Source organism: Lipotes vexillifer, unplaced genomic scaffold (genome assembly GCF_000442215.2).
Source record: "Lipotes vexillifer unplaced genomic scaffold, Lipotes_vexillifer_v1.1 scaffold536, whole genome shotgun sequence".
Taxonomy (NCBI): Eukaryota; Metazoa; Chordata; class Mammalia; order Artiodactyla; family Lipotidae; genus Lipotes; species Lipotes vexillifer.
The window spans coordinates 2,203,220-2,225,610 of NW_006775074.1; the positions used below are offsets into that span (position 1 = coordinate 2,203,220).

At 44.2% G+C, this 22,391-nt stretch overlaps 1 protein-coding gene across 1 annotated transcript in view; it reads right to left on the reverse strand.

Moving 5' to 3' along the window:
* Nucleotides 1-22,391, reverse strand: part of FAT3 (FAT atypical cadherin 3) — a 592,627-nt gene that overhangs the window by 81,422 nt on the left and 488,814 nt on the right. The window contains 4 exon segments of the mRNA XM_007449656.1: nucleotides 8,990-9,223; nucleotides 11,518-11,671; nucleotides 12,691-12,887; nucleotides 17,291-21,364. Of these exon segments, the coding sequence (XP_007449718.1) occupies nucleotides 8,990-9,223; nucleotides 11,518-11,671; nucleotides 12,691-12,887; nucleotides 17,291-21,364 (4,659 nt within the window).

Genomic DNA, 22,391 nt, shown 5'->3' on the forward strand with positions numbered 1-22,391 from the left:
TTTATGGCTGTGTTGGGTCTTCATTTCTGTGCATGGGCTTTCTCTAGTTGTGGCAAGTGGGGGTCACTCTTCATCGCGGTGCGCAGGCCTCTCACTATCGCGGCCTCTGTTGTTGCGGAGCACAGGCTCCAGACGCGCAGGCTCAGTAATTGTGGCTCACGGGCCCAGTTGCTCCATGGCATGTGGGATTTTCCCAGACCAGGGCTCGAACCTGTGTTGTCTGCATTGGCAGGCAGATTCTCAACCACTGCGCCACCAGGGAAGCCCACCAGTGGTGTATTTTGGGGTGTCCGTCACCTTATTATGATTTTAGGCAACCTCTCTGCTAATGGGTGGGGTTGTGTTCCTGTCTTGCTAGTTGTTTGGCATAGGGTGTCCAGCACTGTAGCTTGCTCATGGTTGAGTGGAGCTGGGTCTTAGCATTGAGGTGGAGATCTCTGGGAGAGCTTTCACCGTTTGATATCACGTCGAGCTGGGAGGTCTCTGGTGGACCAATGTCCTGAACTTGGCTCTCCGACCTCAGAAGCACAGGCCTGACACCCGGCCAGAGCAGCAAGACCCCGTCAGCCACATGGCTCAGAAGAAAAGGGAGAAAAAAGGAAAGAAAGAAAGAAAATAATAAAATAAAATAAAGTAATTAAAATAAAAGAAAATATTAAAAATTAAAAAGTAATTAAAAAAAGGAAAAGAAAGAAAGAAGAGTGCAACCAAATGAAAAAACAAATCCACCAATGATAACAAGGGCTAAAAACTATACTTAAAAAAATAAAAATAAAAGTAAACAGACAGACAGAACCCTAGGACAAATGTTAAAAGCAAAGGTATACAGACAAAATCACTCGAGGAAGTATACACATACAAACTCACAAAAAGAGCAAAAGGGAAAAAAAAAATATATATATATATATATATATATATATATATATATATATATATATATATAATTGCTCCCAAGGTCCAGCGCCTCAATTTTGGGATGATTCGTTGTCTATTCATGTATTCCACGGATGCAGGGTACATCAAGTTGATTGTGGAGATTTAATCAACTGCTACTGAGGCTGCTCGGAGAAATTTCCCTTTCTCTTCTTTGTTCGCACAGCTCCTGGGGCTCAGCTTTGGATTGGCTCCGCCTCTGCGTGTAGGTCGCCTGAGGGTGTCTGTTCTTCGCTCAGGCAGGACAGGGTTAAAGTAGCAGCTGATTCGGGGGCTCCGGCTCACTCAGGCCGGGGGGAACAGATGCGGGGCGAGCCTGTGGTGGCAGAGGCCAGCGTGATGTTGCACCAGCCTGAAGAGCGCCGTGCGTTCTCCCGGGGAAGTTGTCCCTGGATCACGGGACCCTGGCAGTGGCGGGCTGCACAGGCTCCCGGGAAGGCAGCTGTGGAGAGTGACCTGTGCTTGCACACAGGCTTCTTGGTGGCTGCAGTAGCAGCCTTGGCGTTTCATGCCCCTCTACTGTGTCCGCCCTGGTAGCCACGCCTCACGCCTGTCTCTGGAGCTCGTTTAGGTGGTGCTCTGAATCCCCTCTCCTCAGGCACCACAAAAAAATGGTCTCTTGCCTCTTAGGCAGTTCCAGACCTTTTCCCGGACTCCCTCCCGGCTAGCTGTGGCGCACTAGCCCCCTTCAGGCTGTGTTCACGCAGCCAACCCCAGTCCTCTCCCTGGGATCTCACCTCTGAAGCCCGAGCCTCGGCTCGCAGCCCCGCCCGCCCCGGCGGGGGAGCAGACGAGCCTCTCGGGCTGGTGAGCGCCGGTCGGCACCGATCCTCTGTGTGGGAATCTCTCCGCTCTGCCCTCCGCACCCCTGTTGCTGTGCTGTCCTCGTCAACCCCCATCTCCGCCAGTGAAGGGGCTCCTAGTGTGTGGAAGCCTTTCCTCCTTCACAGCTCCCTCCCACTGGTGCAGGTCCCATCCCTATTCTTTTGTCTCTGTTTTTTCTTTTGCCCTACCCAGGTACGTGGGGGAGTTTCTTGCCCTTTGGGAGGTCTGAGGTCTTCTGCCAGCGTTCAGTAGGTGTTCTGTAGGAGTTGTTCCACGTGTAGATGTATTTCTGATGTATCTGTGGGAAGGAAGGTGATCTCCTCGCCTTACTCTTCTGACATCTTGAAGGTCTCTGAAAAGCCCCAACCCTTAAAACCCAACTTAAATGCTAATACCACTTTGTGAATCCTTCCTGAATTGTCCCACTTGAAAATTCATTACTCATGTTTTCATGTTCCCACAGGGACCTGTGCTAGCATTTTACACGTATTGACTAATCGTTACAAAATCCCTATTTTTTCTGGAGAAAATCATAATCCCAAAAGATACATGCACCCCAATGTTCATTGCAGCACTATTTACAAAGCCAAGACATGGATGGAATTTAAGAAAAAAAATGTCATGAAGAAACTAGGGGTGAAACAGGAATAAAGACACAGACTTACTAGAGAATGGACTTGAGGATATGGGGAGGGGGAAGGGTTAACTGTGACAAAGCGAGAGAGAGGCATGGACATATATACACTACCAAACGTAAGGTAGATATCTAGGGGGAAGCAGCCATATAGCACAGGGAGATCAGCTTGGTGCTTTGTGACCACCTGGAGGGGTGGGATAGGGAGGGTGGGAGGGAGAGAGATGCAAGCGGGGAGAGATATGGGAACATATGTATATATATAACTGATTCATTTTGTTGTAAAGCTGAAACTAACATACCATTGTAAAGCAATTATACTCCAATAAAGATGTTAAAATGAAAAAAAAAAAAGACATGGAAGCAACCTAAATGTCCATTGAGAGAGGAATGGACAAAAAGATGTGGTACATATATACAATGGAATATTACTTAGCCACAAATAAGAATGAAATAATGCCATTAGCAGCAACATGGATGGACCTAGAAATTATCATACTAAGTGAAGTAAGTCAGACAGAGAAAGACAAATATCATATGATATTGCTTATATGTGGAATCTAAAAGAATGGTACAAATGAACTTATTTACAAAACAGAAACAGACTCACAGACTTTGAAAACAAACTTATGATTACCAAAGGGGAAAACATGGGGGGAGGGCTAAATTAGGAGTCTGAGATTAACATATACACACTACTATATATAAAACAGATAATCAACAAAGACCTACTGCATAGTGTAGGGAACTCTACTCAATATTCTTTCATAACCTATATGGGAAAAAATCTGCAAAAGAATGAATATAGGTATATGTATAACTGAATCACTTTACTGTACACCTGAAACTAACACAACATTGTAAATCAACTGTAGTCCAATATAAAACAGAAATTAAATTTAAAAATAAGCAAAATTCCTACTTTTACAGATGCAACTCTCTTATAACATTGGTTCCATTTTTCTTTGAATGTTCTTTTGTGCTTTCCTGTTTCCCACTATGACTGTAAACCGCTCAAAGGCAAAGCCTCCCTACTCTGTCATGATTAACAAACTTATTATCTTTATTCCTGACTTTTTCCTGAAGGACTGTACTTTAATTCCCAATGTGTCTCCAGTTTTTCATCTTTCTACAAAAGGTCCTGCTTCAGGCCACCTAAGCTATTTCTGTGCAAACAGCACCTGCACCTGGTGCACGAGTTTGAGTTCTTGTCTAGCCTGTCCATTGTGCCTTCAATCCAGTCAGTATCAAAATCGACAGATTTCACATGTAAAATCTCTCTGTCCTCTGCTCCTTCCTTTTATTTATTTATTTGGCTGCGCCGGGTCTTAGTTGCGGCATGCGGTATCTTTGTTGCCGTGTGTAGGATCTTCATTGCAGCATGCGGGATCTTTAGTTACAGCATGTGAACTCTTAGTTGTGGCATGGGGGATCTAGTTCCATGACCAGGGATCAATCCTGGGCCCCCTGCATTGGGAGCGTGGAGTCTTAGCCACTGGACCACCAGGGAAGTCCCTGCTCCTTCCTTTTAAATCCCAAAGCTACTACTAGAATTTTGGCCCCCGTGATCTTTCTTGATATTCTCCTAGAAGATTTCTTAACGCCCATGTTAGATGCTCCTATCAAATTAGCATTTCCCAAACCCAGAACTGATGAATTTCTTTTCTCCAAAGTGCTCGGTGGTTCTTTTCTATCTACTGGTTTAAGCACACAATTCCTGGTCTTTGTGAACCACCACAATCAGGCCCAGATGCCTTTTCTCATCTCACTGCCTTCTCTCTGTCCTTGACCATGTGATGATCTCCCAACTATTTAATTGGGTCCAGAGTTTCCCAGGTTTGCAACTTCATCCTCCTGGTTCCTGTCTTCCTGAAGGCCTTTCTCCCTCCGCCTGTTGAATCCCATTCATTCTGCGAGCTCTGTCTTTTATTCAAGGTCTATGTGTTGCTGATTCATGCCCTTCACTACTGCATAGAACCTGGGCCTGTCACTGCACATTCCTTGTACAGTTCCTTCCAGAATGCCTGCTACGTAGCTACTCATTAAATATCAGTTATATTGAATGGAAAATAAATGTAATGAATGTTACAAGCTTCCAAGTTTCTCCAAAATCCCTGAAAGAAGTTCTAAACTTTGTAGGAAATATTTTACAGGAAAGGAGTGAGTTGCTCATTAGAACATTTCCTTGCTTTATGTCCCTGATCCATAAGAGGAAAAACATGTCCTCTTGAATCTCAAATATCTGGACATTTGCCTCTCAATAAATCATGGTCTCTGGCACATTTTCCAGTGCAAGTTTACATTTTATTTCCATGTCACTTTGCCTAAAATGGTCACAGATTTTAGCTTCAATTTTCACCTCTGCATATTCCCTTTGCTAGCTTAAAAAACGCTAAAAATTGAGAACCTGGACACAATTCCTACCTTAAGAGGTACGGTAAATAGTAAAATATTAACCCCAAAGAGGTGGTGCAACAAAAGGGTTCCTAATCTTTACTGAAAGGATTAAATTTTTGTAAATGTTAGGTCATAAAGTCATGTCATTAGTTCATGGGATTGAGGATGTTTCCATTTTACAGGAAAACTAAGAATTTAATGCTGAAATCTAGACAGCTGCCATGCTATTTCTTAGAACTCATAAATTGGGTGCTAAAATGGTCTTGTCTTCCTCTGTTTTTATTTTATTCCTGACCTAGGCAGTTGGTTCATTATGAATAATGAATTTGACATAGGAAAAGAGTTGTTTGGCTAAAAGCAATAATATTTTTTAAAATTAGGAAACCAGGATATGAAAGGTTAGCAAGTCACTGTAAGCATTTTGAATTTATGAAGCAATGGAATTGGATTTCAGATTAATATATCTTTGTCTTTTTTCTGCGGTTTATAGTGACTTAGTATATACTGCAGCCAAATGCTGTTGAAATCGTTTGTAACTTTAGGTAAAGGAATATGCTTAACAAAAGAAGTTTCATGAACCAAATAGCCCTGTCATTTTTACAAATGGAACCAATGTTCTTCACTAGGGTCAGAAATCAATTAGACCACTTGGATGGATCTCAAAGGAATGATGCTGAGTGAAAAAGGCCATTTTCAAAAGGTGACAAACTACACGATTCCATTTAAATAACATTTGTGAAATAACAAAATTATAGATACGGAGATTAGTGGTTGCCAGGGGTTACAGACTGGGAAGGAAGTGTGCGGAGGAGGTGGGTGTGGTGGTTACATGAAGCTGCACAGGTGATAAAACTGCATAGAACCACACACACACACAACCACACACACACAACCACCCCCCCCCACACAACCACAAACACACACACACACAACCACAAACACACACACACACACAACCACACACACACACACACCTGCACCAAAATCTGAGTGTACTAGTTATACAAGATGGTATCATTAGGAGAAAGGGTTGTGTGAAAAGTACATGCCACCTCCTGTACATTTTTGTTTTTAGCAACTTCCTGTGAACCTATGATTATTTCAAAATTAAAAGTTCTTTAAAAGTCAGACATTTCCTTGTCACTTTAGAGAGGGGCCTATGAAGTCAGGTGGTAACATAAGTAAGTGAGATGGCTGGGGATTGGGAGGGTGAGAAGTGGCTGGTATCAAGGAGGCAGCTGCTATTAGGTTCCTACCATGGTGGGACTGTGCACCTGGAATTGCTGAGTCTTCTGAGTGCTGTTTTTAGAAAATGCCAGAAATTGAAAATTCAAATAAATATCTCTTGACTTTTATTGACAATTAATTCAAACTTTTTGGAACACTGTATGTAAGCCAAACTAAAGATACTGGAGGGCTGGATTCAGTCTTAACGATTCATCTGCAAACTCAGCTTCAGGCCAGAGGCTGAGTTTGGCCACCAGATGATTCGCCCACTCCACACACTGGTCATCTCAGTATGCGGCTCAACGCTCCTCTGTGCTGCCTTACAGGAGACGGAGAAATGGGGAATCAGGCTGCTAATGAAAATGGCACTAGCTCCCAGTCACTGACACCCGGGACTCTGGAGAATGTGGGTTTGACTCTGGAATCCCCCTGCAGGCTCTGACCTAGACCTTCACACCTACCTCCTCAGCATGGTGCCTGGAAATAGCAGGTGCTCAGCTTGCCTTTTGAGAGGTGTTCATTGTTCTTTCCCGGCTGTCTTAGTTTTTATTTTTTTTAAAGCTAAATGAATTCTACAAAAACTGAGAATATGACCCAGAATCTGGTATCCTATGCTCTGGTTTTCCGGAAGCGAATACAATAGCCTGGTGAACACATCTTATATGAGCAGCACTCATAACTCCATGTCTGTTTGAAGCTGTGAGCATAAGCTAATTTTTTTTTTTTTTTTTTTGCGGGCCTCTCACTGTTGTGGCCTCTCCCGTTGCGGAGCACAGGCTCCGGACGCGCAGGCTCAGCGGCCATGGCTCACGGGCCCAGCCGCTCCGCGGCATGTGGGATCTTCCCGGACCGGGGCACGAACCCGTGTCCCCTGCATCGGCAGGCGGACTCTCAACCACTGCGCCACCAGGGAAGCCCCTAGCATAAGCTAATTTTTTGCTAATTAGTGCAAATGAGCAGAGGGAAGTGCTGATAAGGTCGTTATTCTGGGTTTGGTCTTTGAAAGGCTTTATCATCTCTGTCCTGCTAATGCCCAGAGTCTGGTCAATCCTTCTTCCCCAACTGCCAACCCAGACAGCTGACTCAGAAGAAGTGAGAAGGACGGAGCTAACTGCATACCCTCCAGCACAACCACATCTGTGAGTCAATGACCTCTCCCCACCTCCACTGTCCGAAACATCATGTGCACTGATCAGACTCCCTCTGTGTTCTGTACAATCTCCAGTAGATAGAGCATATACCCAGTTCCTTTAGGAAGGAGGTGAGTAGAAAAACTCCACTTTTTAAAAAATTTTTAGATCTTAAAATTTCATCTCTGGCCCAACTGCACATTCTCAGAGTCAAATTTAAATTATTAATGATTCATTTGCATGATTTCTGTCCTCTTTTCCCCAAAAGTCTGCTATCAAGAGTCCACAGAATGTTTCCCAATCCTCATTTAAAAAAGAGTATTTGTAAGTATTACATAATTATAAATCAATAAAAGAGTCTTTTCCGGAATTCCCTGGTGGTCCAGTGGTTAGGACTCGGCGCTTTCACTGCCAAGGGCCCGGGTTTGATCCCTGGTCGGGGAGCTAAGATCCCATAAGCCACGTGGCACAGCCAAAAAGAAAAGAGTCTTTTCCTGTTTATCATTTTTTTTTTACCAAGCTTTACAATATGCAGATTTTTAAAGGGTTGGTTCTCAGCCTCAGAAATTATGCTAATGAGATAAGAACAATAATTCATAGTGTAGCCACTAATTTCTCTAAGGGGAAATATGCAGAGACCCTGGGCACTACATTTGTTTTCAACTAATTATAATGTATTTACTTTTCCATTAGTCCAATAATTTTTCTTTCAATTCAGAATTAAGCAATAAGACCCTGAATTATATAAAGGCCTGTTTAGCATAACAGACACACCCCATCACTCCCCAGTCCCCTGATTTACAGCTCTTAAAATGCACAACCAAGAGGCTGTCTATATGCCCTTGCGTATTTAGATTCCATCATGCAGTCACCTCAATAACTTACACATTCTCAGAAGGACTACCTAGCAATTAACTCCGATCTTTTCTAACTCACCATCTCATTATGTAAAGTGGATTGGAACACAAACTTTATTAGCAACTTTCAATTCTAATTCCTTCTTATCGCCCACACCCACACCCCTCCTAGTAATGTCAGTTTATATGAGCAAAGTACTCTGGAAAACGGCAGTTAAAAAAAATCCACATTGGACTGGCAGCACATTTTGTAATTGGTCTTTGCACTATGGGGTACCACCATAAATCGAGATTGCCATATTTCAGCTAAAGCATGGGATGCAATTCTTTATAGAAATGGAAATGAATTCTCCCTGCCACACAACGCAGCATTTTAACTATGTTCAGGAGGAATGGGCAAGTAAGAAAGCTATTATTTTTACGTTAAAGGTTAAAAAAAGTGCAAACCCCAAGCTCTTTGTTAAAAGGTAAAGGAATTCAGAGTATCGCTTCTTCAAATCCTAGAAAGAGGTGGAAAGATGCCTCGCAGAGTTCTCTTGTGCATATGAAGTGTGTCAGTGGAAGAGCTGAAATGTGGTTTAATGTACTTGTTTTCATGGTAAGGAGCCAAGGTGGGCTGATGAAACTAAAGGACAGGTAGCACCTGAAGATGTGTCAAATGTACAAACAAGGGGCTTCCCTGGTGGCGCAGTGGTTGAGAGTCCGCCTGCCGATGCAGGGGACACGGGGAGAGAAGCCCTGACCAGCTGGGAAGGACCGGCTCTTCATGGGTCTGCAGTCGACGTGTGACAGGTGCCAGCGCGCGGAATCCTGAGCGAGAGATCTAGGAACAATTCAACATTCATCCTTCCAGGTAACTCCGAGCTGGAGGAGACGAGGGTCACCACTTGAAGTGAAATGTTTCAAGGAAGAAAAAAAAAAAAAAAAAAAAGCAACAACAGAAAAAGTACAAACAGGGAGGTATCCCATCAGTGCAGCTGACTTACCAACATCGGGATCTACTGCTTGAACTCTGGTCAATAGAGCCTTGGTGGCTGTGTTCTCATAGACACAGGCGTTATAGTGGTAGGACGAAAACACTGGGGGGTTATCGTTCACATCCTCCAGGATCAGACGGACGTCAGACTGGCAGAACCTGCCACCCCCGTCGGTGGCCCTGGCGATGAGGCTGTATGCAGGGACCCTCTCCCGGTCCAACACAGCCAAAGTTTTTAACTCACCTGTGAAAATAAATGGCCTAGCTTTTCAAAAACTGTCTTCCTTTGAAGAGCAGAGAATCAATTATCGTGCATACAGAATCCCCAGTACAGGAAGGATTGCTGACATTTGGCTCCAGTGCCTCATGCTTTGAAAAATCGAGCAAGTTCATTTTTTTTAAGCATCAGGGAAAAAGTGATGGGATTCTGGACACAACAAAAAACCAACTGTACGACCTTCAGATGAATTAATCCCACTGTGAAGCCTCTTGTTTCAGGGATTCCTTCTCTTGGCACCGTGGAGAAGCTCCATACCTCTTTAAACATCTCAAGAACTGCTCTGGAGATCGGCCTTGTTTCTGGATTTTCTCCAGAAAAAGCATGAAGAATGGACCAGTATCCTTAGTTCTCTGACAGTCAATCAGGTCAATGATTTGTAAACTCAGAAGGGGCAGTCTGTCTGTTTCCAGATATTTAACATTATTTTTTACCCCATCTTTTAGAGAAAAACAGTCAAAACAGGCTGGCTTTAGCAGAAAGAGGTCATGGAGGAGTCCTACTGTGCCAGGCGAACCCCACTTGCTGGATAGTGGTAGGGCCTGTGGCTGTTGGGGGAGGATTCCAGTGGGGGGTTATCTGAGAAGCTTAAAGCAGCAACTCTTTGGCAACTAACATGGAGGGAGGTTATGTCTGTATTTTAATCACTCAGATAGCTGTACTGGTCCTGAGTGTCAGCCCCTGTGGGGATTTTGTTATTCTTGCTACCTAAATTTCAATGGATAATGGCAATAAGCACAATGACAGACCTGAATAAATACTGTTTGGTGAAAAGTAGGACTCATGAAATATTATTATGTACTCTTAACAAAATTAGTAGAAGTCATTGGGACAAAGCCATCTATACTTATAAAGCTGTTCCTCCTATGGCTTCCTGACTGCAGCCAGTTCTCAAATCTAGCCTGGATCATTTTCCCCTTCTCCAAAACACCCAGTGGTTTTTCAGTTGGGCATTCAAGACCCTCCAAAATCTGACCTAAAGTTGTTTTTCCACCACTCTTCTCACGAGCCATTCTGTGGCTCCTCTGACCAGTGACAATGCTGTACACAGCTTTCCCTGGATGTGCCGTGCTCTCTGCCCACGCTGCCCCCGTGACCGGCAGTGTCCTGCTTTAGCTCCTAGAATCCTGGCTCATTTCAAATGCCAGCTCTGCTTTAAAAGTTTCCCCTTCCCTCTTATCAGAATATCAGCTGCTTCTTCCTCTGTGCCCAGATATCTCTCTCCTGATATCTCTCCCGGGCACTCATCCTGTCTTTCACTATTATTGTTGTTATTTCTGTTATTATTAGTATTGACTTACAGCTCTGTCTTCTCCACTGGGTTACAATATCCCTGGGGGATGCTTTGTTTGGTTCATCTTGGAATCGAACACAAATATCCCATAAAGTACTTTTAGGTCTAGTAGTTAATAAATGTTACCTATTCAATAAAAAATTGCCAGGCCTCTTTAGCCAAGTAGCATATTGTTATGTAGCTAAGCCCTTCCCGGTAAGATGCACCGGACAGGACATGGGAGAGAGCTAGGGAGGAACTAATACCTTCTGGAGACTCAGAAATTAGTTATTGTTCATTCTGATGAACACAACACTGGAAATATGCAAATTATTCAATCTTTACACTTCATTTAAAAATTGTCAATGGATGGGCCATCCAATACACAACACTGAGATAATTTACCTCCATAGAAAATGCCTTTTCCATTATCTATGGCCTTCAATAGATAGGGCATCTGCCTTTAGGGTACATAACCTTTCACTTTATAAATTTTACCTCAATATGTAAGCAAGTCTGAGGACTCATAGCTTTGGAGAAACTAGACAGGAATGATAAATAAAAACCAGACAAGTATGTTAATAAGCATAGGGATCCAAAAGGGATTTCAACAGGGCAAAACTCTCCTTACTATGCACTGCTGTCTGGTTTGCATGGAAACTTGCATTTGTGATAGAATTCTATTTATACTATTTATAGGTCAGCTGCTTTAACTCATGGATATGAGAAAGAGGAGAAGCAAACAGACACATCTGATTACTTGGTGCTGCTAAATGTAGGTAAAGTCAGGGCAAGTTTTATAGGCCAAATGAGGTTTCTGCCCTCCAAACACCATGTGCTACTGGTATTTCTTAAGAGTCCAAGATAGCAGGGCATCATATCAAGGCTCTTGTATACTAACTACCCACTAGTGATAAGACCATGTGAGAGTTTAACTTCTCTCGTGGATTAGCAATGGCATTAACCCAAAGAATAAATTTCGCCTTACCACTTTGTGGATCTAGAAAAAATTCATTGTTTCCAGATCCATAGAGTGAGTATCGTATATCTCCATTGGATCCAATATCAGCGTCCTTGGCACTGACCTTCAGGATGATTTTGTTTGATGGAATGTCTTCGGGAAATAATGCTGTATATGCAACCTAGGCAAAGGTAAAAAAAAGTAATTGAATCATGAGTGTTTGTGGGGCAATTGTCATATTTTGCATTATAAATGATTTCTTTAAAAATGCATTCGCATAATTTATCTTCAGCTATGTTTTTCCTTTACCACAGAATCATCTTATACCATATGATGAAACAGAGAATATCTCTTGCTCTGCGCCTCCCGTGCTCATCATCAACAACTACTGACTGGGCACCTACTATGTGCTAGGTACCACTGAGATGCTAGAAGTACAACGGAGAAGAAAAGAGACAAAAATCCCCACCCCTGTGGAACCATGACGCACATCACGTATTGATCATGCCCCTCTCAGTCCTTGGGACCCTTCAACTCTTTAAAGAGCCGCTACTAACATCTGGCATTAGTATGAGAGATTAAATCTATTTGCAACACTTTTCTGAGCTAAAGAGCACCAATACTGTCTCTCAACCCACATGTAAGGAAAAGGTAAATGAAGGGTGATTTAACTTTGGTAAGAAAGGAGATAAAATCAATTACTGGCACCTTGCATTCGCTGTCACGCTTTGAACTGTGGTGGAAAGGCCACTTCATAAGGGGTCTGGAGACCCAGCTTCATTACCAACGTTGCTACCAACCAGCTGTGTAACCTTATGCGAAAAAAGTAATTCATACTTTTGAGTGGTCCATTCTTCTTTTATGAAATAGGTGATTCAGACAGAAAAATTCATAGTGTCCTTTATGAGTCCTTAAAAATTATTTAATTTTGAGACTCCTGGTTTTATTTTTTTGTTTGTTTGATTTTTTTGGTGGGCAGAATTAGGTACTGATCGTGCTAACTATACTCTTTTCATGTTTATAATATTTCATCCTAGAGTCCACCTCTTACCCTCTTCTATCCATTTGGAGCTCATTAATTAAGGAGATAAGATGAGAAAGCAGCCTGGCCTTAAGGACAAAAGTGAAATGGGTTTTGACTTAATTTTAGAAAAGCAGAGTAAAAAGCAGTGATATATCCGACACAGCCGCAAATCTCACCTGATCACACACTGGGCTATTGTCATTCACATCACTGACAGTCACTTCCACCATGGCCTGAGTGACAAAGAGCCCATCAGTGGCGGTGATATTGAGGAAGTAAATGTCTTGTTCTTCTCTATCTAGAGGTCTCTTCACGTAGACCTTCCATTCGCTCTGCACCAGGCCCAGGGCAAACCTTCCTCGGGGGTTCCCTCCTGTGGTGAAAAAAGAGGTTTCGAAGATGTGAAATGAAAAGCTTTGATCTCCACCTACAGCAAGAGGCCTGTGCGGGGTCATCCAGGTGCATCTCAAATTGCATTGTTTATGATGTTGAAAAAAAATTGACACTCACTTCCTTTTGACTCTCCTGCAACAAAGCATGATATTTATATGCTTGGCTTGTGTGAAAAGTAAAACAGTAACTTTCCAAGAGAAGAAAATGCACTTAGAGAAGCTGGAGATGATCTCTTGTTTAGTTCCCCTTAAGGACAATCAAATTCAAACTGTGAACAATCAATCTTCTTATCAGGCTGATACAACTGTCTTTCCACTTCGTCTCAAGAGAGGATGTAATACACTATATCTCTTGTTACCAAGACAATTTCATTAGCCGTTGATTATGCAATCAAGGAAAGGCAGTCAGTTCTATTAAGGAATCTTAATGAAGCCTTTATCATACAGCAGCTCTTCTTATAAGGACTGAAGTTTGGGGAAGAAAAGTTTGTGTGACAGAGGAAGACCCATTAGGATTAAATAGCCCCAATGCAGGGTCATTGAAGGAGCCATTCAAAGATAAGCACTGCAATTAGATCAAATTTAACACAGTGAAGCTGGTGGAAATGGAAGAAACGTAGAAAAGCTGGAGTGGATCCGCTCTTGATGAGGCTGAAGCAATGAATGTAGTCCCAGCAATATGACTTTCCCACATCAATGAATTACAGGGAGACAAAAGCAGCTTGGAGGAAGGAAGAAGAAAACCACCTTGACCTTCCAAACCTGAAGGGGGAAATAATGTCACTTCAAACACGGAGGAAGACTGGACGAGACAACTGGCAAGAAGTCCGGAATCCAGTTAGGTCATCGCTGTCTCGTTTGTTTGAGCATTCACATGTATTTGTCACCTGCTCTGGACCAGGCACTGTGCCAGGCAGTGGGGCTACAGCAGTGGACAAAAGTGACAAAAATCCCTGCTCTCGTGGTGGAGTTCACTTTCCGATGGGAAAGACTGACAATAAACAAATAAATAAGGAAAGCGTACTGCCTGCTGGCTGCTGCTTCACTGAAAAGGTGGAGCCATCTCATCTTCTTACAATGAATCTGTAAAAGAACAGAGGGCAAACCCACGGTCCTGCCAGAGGGACTGAGTGAGAAGCAGTGGGACCTTGAGCGTCAGACTTCACTCTGGATATAAGGCATGGGGGGCGGGGGGGACGGGCATCCAGGGACTCGGCAGTGTGGAACAACTGTAACCAAGCAGGACACTATGAGGCCTTCCTACAATAGACCTCCACCTGCCTTTTGTCTGTAGGAAAACTTTAATCAAAGAATAAATTCAATCAGAGAAGTGAGAAAATGCAGAAAGAAAGGAAAACAGTCAAGCAAGACAAAATAATAATACTTTAGCCACTAAACAAAGTCAAGGCCTTTATTCTTCCTCAAGGGCTATAGGTAATATTCTGAGCCATGTCCGTTGAGCTGTTCTGCAGATACTGACTCCTCCACCAGGTAGAAGAATTTAACTGTGTGCTGCCCACAAGCACGTAGACCCCAGACCGCTTGGAACCAGGAGGTTGATGAAGCTGACTCCCCATTACCTCACTACCAGCCAATCAGAAGGTCTGTGAGCTGATCACGCCCTGCTCCTTGAACACTAGACGACTCTTCAGTACCCTCTCCAGGGTGGGACACACAGTCTTGAGGGTATTAGCCCGTTGTGGCCCCCTTTGCCTGGCAAAGCAATAAAGTGATTTCTTTCTACTTTACCCAAAACTCTGTCTCCAAGATTTAATCTGGCACTGGTGCACAGAGGCCAAACTTTGGCAAAACAAAGACAGGATAAATGGACCGTACTGGGCAGACAGTGCAGAGAAGGTGAGGGCTGCACATTCCTCTAGGTCAGTGGTTCTCAACTCAACTGACAGTGGCTGTGCGCAAACCCCCGGGACGTTTGTCAGCATCTAGAGACATTTCTGAATGTCACATCAGGGGTGATGCTGCTGGTGGTGCTACTGGAATCTAGTGGATAGAAACCAGAGGTGCTGGTAATCGTCCTACAGTGCCACAACAGAGACTTATCCAGCCCTCAATGCCAATAATGTTGAGGCTGAGAAACATGCTCTGGTGAGGCACAGGGTCCTCCCTGGAAAATCACTTTCCTCTACCACTGGCTATGATGCAATTTTACTTCAGTTGAATATGATTTCAGCATGCACAAATGTAACCTCTCTATTAAATGCTTCTGGTGCAGGCCCACACTGCTCTTTTGCGAAATAAAATGATTAATCGTCCTTTGTTCATCAGTGGCAGCACAGCCAAGTTGTGTGACATCAAGAGCAAAAGTTAAATCTAATAAAAATCAGTTGGTGGTTGGCACGGCTAATAGTAGCAGTAGCTTGAAGCTACTCTGTTCTCATTACTTTGGTAAAGTCAGTGGGATGGTCCCTTAAACCATCCACTGAGAATTCAGAGACGATGTGTAAATAATTAAAGCTGAGTATTTAACTATTTTTCCAAATACAAAAGTATCCTCAGAATGCCTAAGAAGGGCTTCCCTGGTGGCGCAGTGGTTAAGAATTTGCCTGCCAATGTAGGGGACACGGGTTCGAGCCCTGGTCTGGGAAGATCCCACATGCTGCGGAAACTAAGCCCGCGCGCCACAACTACTGAGCCTGCGCTCTAGAGCCCGAGAGCCACAACTACTGCAGCCCGCATGCCTAGAGCCTGTGCTCCACAACAAGAGAAGCCACCGCAATGAGAAGTGCGCACTCTGCAATGAAGAGGAGCCCCCACTCACCACTACTAGAGAGAGCCCGTGCACAGCCAAAAATAAAATAAAATAAAAAAAAAAAAAACTTAAAAAAAAAAAGAACGCCTAAGAAGCTTTTTGTCTGAAACTGAATGCAAATAAATCAAAGTTGTTGCTTTACTCACCTTTCTTTCCTTACCACTATCACTCATGTCTTTACTGCGGAAATATATATTTCAATTAAGAAAACCCCACAATGAAAGGCATCAGACAAAGCACAAATGCATTAAGACCTTTAAACAGAAAACACCACCAAGAAAACAGTTCCATAAAGAAAAAGAGTAGTGCTGTGGAGGGGAGGTGTGGTGGTCCTGAGCAATGACACATATGCTCTTCTGTGGATCTTATTCTGCAGTGATTAATTAACTTTCCCACTAACATACTTAAGCAGATTCTGTGCCCTGAGGGCACTCTAATCAATTCATTTTTCACTTTGAATAATGTACTTTTTCTAAAGGGAGGCCACCTGACTACAAGTACCGATGGATTCTTTAAAATCTTTTGGCACTTTGCTTATGTTCTGCCTTTGAATGTCATGACATCAAAATATTAGCTTTAAAACCCCCAAATAGCTTTTAGGAAGACCGCTCCCATACCACCAACCCTCTCCTCTTTGCAGTTTAAGGCCAGTCACCCCCAGAAAGCTATTCCTGATCAGTGACACCTCTTCTTCACTCTGACATGAGATCCTCTGCCCCTTTGAGTAATGGTGATGTTTCATTTTTTGTTTTTCTGATTTTTTTTGCGGTACGCGGGCCTCTCACTGTTGTGGCCTCTCCCGTCGCCGAGCACAGGCTCCGGACGCGCAGGCTCAGCGGCCATGGCCCACGGGCCCAGCCGCTCCGCGGCATGTGGGATCCTCCCGGACCGGGGCACGAACCTGTGTCCCCTGCATCGGCAGGCGGACTCCCAACCACTGCGCCACCAGGGAAGCCCGATGGTGATGTTTTTTGTGCACTCTGGATGACCTCATTTGTCTATCTTGGCTTTCCTATTGAACTGCTATTTACTATCTGGAAAGACAGAAAAGGGATCTAAGAAAATTGTGATGTCAGAAGACACATCCTTTGACTTGGAGTTATAATTTAACATTTTTCAGCAAAAGGTCAAACCATGCCCTTTGATTTGTACATGTGTGTGTTGTGTGCGTGCACGCATCTGAGTTTTTACTACCAGGAAAGACTTGTAAGTAAAGCTATTATTTTCCTTACTGCTACAAAAAGTAGGAGAAAGGAATATACTTAAAAAAACATACATTCCCCTGCCCCCAGTCAAAAAGAGCTGTTATTTTCATTTCTTCCACTGAGATATTTGGCTGGACTCTTTTTTAAATGATAAAAATTGACTCAAGGACAGGGTACCAATCTGGGTAATCTGTCATAGGCAAAACAATGAACTCCAAACTAAGGCTGAGTTAGTAACAACTAAAAAACTGACGCTACTCAGATATTTTCCTCAGCCCCAGAGAGGTAAGATAACTTCTCAAACCCTCATCTCATCTTCCTTCTCCTCTCCTACTCTTACCCCTCTGCCACCTTCCATCTTTCTTTAGAAAGCAGAGCACGTAGTGAAAACCAAGGGTGACAGACTTACCTGTAATATGATAGCTAACTTGTCGATTGATGTCAGAAGAGTCTCTGTCCCATGTGCTGAGGACAGCTACCACCTCACCCGGAGGGTCGCTCTCCTTCACGTTCCCTCGGTACACCTCGTGGGCAAAGACAGGAGCGTTGTCATTTATATCCGTCACCCTGACAGAGACCAATGCTGTGGAGGAAAGAGAGAAGGCCTCCCCGAGGTCGGAGGCCACCACGGAGAAGGTAAACGTGGGGTCTGTCTCGTGATCCAGGTCTCTCAAGGTACTGATCCAGCCTGTGTTGCTGTCAATGTTGAACGCTTGCATCACCTTTTCAGGTTGGGAATCTGAGTGGAGGGAGTAGGTGACCTGCCCATTGGCTCCCCAGTCCATATCGATGGCTCTCACCTGCGTGAGTTTGGTGCCCACAGGCATCCCTTCCATGATGATCGTCTCATAGCTTGAAGTTTCAAAGACTGGCTTGTTGTCATTCATATCCAGTACCTTAATGTCTACATCCACCGTGAACACAAGGTCTACCTTGTCCAGGGGTATAGTGGCTGCTACTTTGAAGTGGAAAGCTGGGCTGATCTCATGGTCAAGACGTTTGTCCAGCTTGATCGTGCCTGTTTCCTGTTCTATGATGAAGACAGCTCCTTTGTTATTTTCCAGCCGCTCCCCATTAACTGTGCTGAACTTGACTTTCTGAGTGGGCAAAATCCTCAGGGTGTCCACCGTGCTCCCAATGGCTGTATCTTCTGAAATGGTGAAGGAATACTGAGACTGGGTGAAGGACGGCAAGAATGTTTCAGGGGGTAAGACGTGGATGTAGACGGGGATGAGGGAGTGCTTCACCGGAATGCCCCCATCCACTGCTTTGACAAAGAAGGACAGCACTGTGTTTTTCAGCTGGTTAAAATGGCCCTTTGTGACCATCCAGCCATTGTCAGGATCGATTTCCAGGAGGTCAGCCACCGAGACCGAGGCCTCGCTATAGAGGGAATAAGTAATCCTTGCATTCGCTCCATCGTCTGGATCCATGGCTTGAACCTGAGTGACCAGGTGACCCCGTCCGACATCTGCCCTGACGCTGGCTCTGTATTCCACCGTCGTGAACTGGGGGGCATTGTCATTTTCATCCACCACAATCACCCTCACGGTGCAGAAAGTTGTTCTCCCTCCGCCATCAAGGGCCCTCAGAAAAATACTGATGTCTCCTTCTAGAGGGTTTTCCCGGTCGAGCCTTTCTGTTGTGATGACCTGTCCATTGCCATCTATGAGGAATCGATCCTTAGCAAAGTCATTGATGATGGCGTAGCTGACCTGCCCATATGTCCCTGGATCCCCATCCGTGGCTCGAACGTGAATTACCTTTGTCCCAGCGGCCGTGTTCTCTCTCACCTCAGCTACGTAGGTGCTTTGAGAAAAGGCAGGGCTGTACAGGTTGGCCCCGAGGACCCTGATATGCACCTGGGCAGTGCTAGTGAACAGCCCATCAGAGACGGACACATTGAGACTGTACAGAGGCTCCATCCGCTGCTTCCGGTGGTTGGAGAGCGTGATGACGCCACTCTTGCTGTCCATCAGAAAGCTCGTCCGGTCATTCCCAGATAAAATGCTGTATTCCAACCTGTCAAAATCAGAGCTATCTGCATCGGAGGCTTGCACACAAGTTACAAAATGGCCCCGGGGGGCTAATTCACTCACATATGACTCATAAATGAGCTGATTAAAGACTGGAGGGTTGTCATTTACATCCGAGATGTAGATATGAACCAGGACCTCGCTGCTCAGTGATGGGAAGCCATTATCTGTGGCTCTGACTTTCAAAGTGCAGTGTTGCACTAACTCATGGTCCAGCATCCGCGCTGTCAGGATTAAGCCACTTGCACTGTCTATGTGAAAATAATCTGTGCTGTTGTAAGTATCCTGGACAATCTGATAATGGACCATTTTATTGTTTTCTGAGTCTGCATCCGTAGACACAACTTGTAAAACAGGTGTCCCAATGAGAGAAGCTTCTGATAATGTTGTATTGTACGTGGGTTGATCAAAAATAGGGGGGTTGTCATTTACATCATTAAGTAGCAAGTCAACCGTGACTTCAGCCCTGGCCCCAGTAAGGGCATCACTGGCTCTTACTGTCAACTTGTAAACAGATGTAATTTCATAATCCAAAGGGCTAACGACTTTCAGGACCCCAGTGTCAAAGTCAATGTCAAATTGTTTATAAAGATCCCCATCAATAATGATGTATATGATGCCTTGGCCTTCTGGGCTGGTGGCGTTGATGCTTAGAATGGGGGTGTTGACGCTGATGTCTTCGTTGATGGATGCTGTATAAAAAGGCTTATCAAACACAGGCATTGCTTTGTTGACAATAGTGATGGGAAGTTCCACGGATGTGGACAAAGAGGGTTTTCCACCATCTCTGGCTAGGATGGTGACTCCATACTCAATGTTGGACAAGTCAGAGTTGAAAGCTTCTTTTAAAACAACTTTCCCTGAATTCGGGTTAATTTCAAAGTGGCCATAGTCATCCTGTAAGAGGTAGGTCACTTCTCCATTTGCACCTTTGTCTTTGTCAATGGCTGTCACTCGGTAAATCAGGGTGCCAGGCTCAGCATCAACCTGCACAGCAGCGTAGTAAGGGAGGCCCACAAAGACTGGAGAATTGTCATTGATGTCTTCGATGTTAACCCTGACCACCACCCTTGCCACCCGCAGATGGTCTAGCTCTCGGCTGGCTTCCACAACCAGCTCATATAACTCTTGTTCTTCACGGTCAAAGGGGACTCCGGTGGTCTGAATGACCCCTGAGGTAGATTTTATCTTGAACTTATTTCCTGGGTTTAAGATGCTGTATTTTAAGGGCTCATTAAGGCGATTTCCCACTGCATTGACAATAGCAACTTTGGTTATGTTCGTGTTGTTCTCTGAGATGGAGGTGGAGTAAAAGCTTTGTGTAAAGTGGAGGCCGCTGTCCATGGCTTCTTTAACCAAGATGGTGGCCATGGAAGTACTATAGAACTTTCCATCAGACACCTTAACTATCAGCATGTAGTGATCTTTGGAGAGGTTGTTGTTTTTAATAGTGAGCACTCCACTATTTGAGTCAATTAAAAAATGATCCAAGCTACCTTCCATTAGGCTGTACGTCAGTTCTGGGGGCACCTCGGAGTCAGGATCCGTGGCACTAACTTTCAGAACCTCCACTCCGACATAGGTAGGTAGAAGTAAGACAGTCTCAAACACAGCCTGAGTGAACACAGGTGGGTTGTCATTCACATCTGTCACTTCTATGTTGACTTCAACGGGACTCTCTGCCGTCAGCTGGGGGCTACCACTGTCTCTCACATGCACATGAAAATGGAAATGGGCGATGGTTTCATGGTCCAGGTTTGCAATCGTTCTGATTGCACCTGTGCTGGAGTCCACTGTGAAGAACTTCTTGGCCGTGGACTCAACAATCTGATACACAAGCAGAGCATTCCGATTGCTGTCGGCATCGGTGGCTCGAATCACCAGCGGGCTGTTGTGCAAGCTCCTGACGATGCTATTGATGGGGGCTGCCTCACTTAGGCTACCTGAATATTGAGAAAAGAGAAAAACTGGCGCATTATCATTTTCATCAACAACCTGAATATTGACTGTGATGTTGGAAGCCATTCCTGCCATGTTCGTGGCCTGGACAATGAGTTGATAAGAGGAGGTATGCTCGTAATCCAGTGCCTTGCGTGTGGTGATGACTCCAGAATAGGGATTTATGGTGAAAATCCCATCAACGTTTCCATCTTTGACTTCATAAATGAGGGTGGATTGACTGATGGCAGAGATTAGAATGACTGATGTTCCAATATCAACATTTTCATTTACTTCTGCTTGGTAGTCTTTGTGAGTGAACTTGGGGTGAGAATTATCAGACATGGTGACAGAAATTCGCACAATCGCGGTGGCAGACATTGGCGGGGAACCCTGATCCATGACTTTGACTGAGAGGACAAACTGACCCATTGTTGTCATGTCTGGCTCTTTAGAAACAGTGATGATGCCCAGGACTGGTTCTATCTTAAATGTGTTCCCAGTGTTCCCTACAATAGAAAAATCAACAGGGAAATGAGTTCAAGTGGGTCATTTTCTGAAGATTAACTCTTCATCTTAAGGCTACTTTACACAACATGGCAAATAGCAATTATTCATTTTCACTCCACTCATTCTGAAATAAAACGAGAGACTTCCCTTTTAGGGGTATTCAAAAGCAAATGAAATGAGTTTTCCAGTAAATTGTGAATTTCAGATCAGTATCTTCTTAATCCAGGTTAACAAGAACAACAACACAGCTCTGTGTACATTCAAACTGGGAAGTAGGAGAGTTTGTAGGAAAGGCTTTCCTGCTTAGGATTTTCTTATTTCCAGACTGGGCTGGCACATGCCAATGACACTGATAAAAAGGCATTTATCCTGAAACCAGTGCCATAATTCTGTGTTCTACATTATAAGAAAGAGGGTTGTAGGGATTTCCCTGGTGGTGCAATGGTTAAGAATCTGCCTGCTAATGCAGGGGATACAGGTTCAATCCCTGGTCCGGGAAGATCCCACATGCTGCGGAGCAACTAAGCCCATGTGCCACAACTACTGAGCCTGTGCTCTAGAGCCCGCAAGCCACAACTACTGAGCCCACGTGCCACAACTACTGAAGCCGATGCACCTAAAGCCCATGCTCTGCAACAAGAGAAGCCACTGCAGTGAGAAGCCTGCGCACCGCAACAAAGAGTAGCCCCTGCTCGCCACAACTAGACAAAGCCCACAGGCAGCAACGAAGACCCCAACACAGCCAAAAATAAATAAATAAATTTTAAAAAATTTAAAAAGGAAGCGGGTTGTAGGAATCGCTTCAGAACATTATCATATAGTCATTCGGTTTAAGACTCTCCCAAAGGTAAGCTTTACTATGTGGAATTGGTATAGTTTCATACATATCATCAAAACCAACTTCATCCCAAACACTGCTTGGTGACGGGGGTTTGTTCAGGTATGGAGAATTCTTCTCAAGTCACCATTTGCTTCGTAAGCTGTGAGAATTTTTTCTGACTCTCCTTCTATTCTTCACTTCCCTAC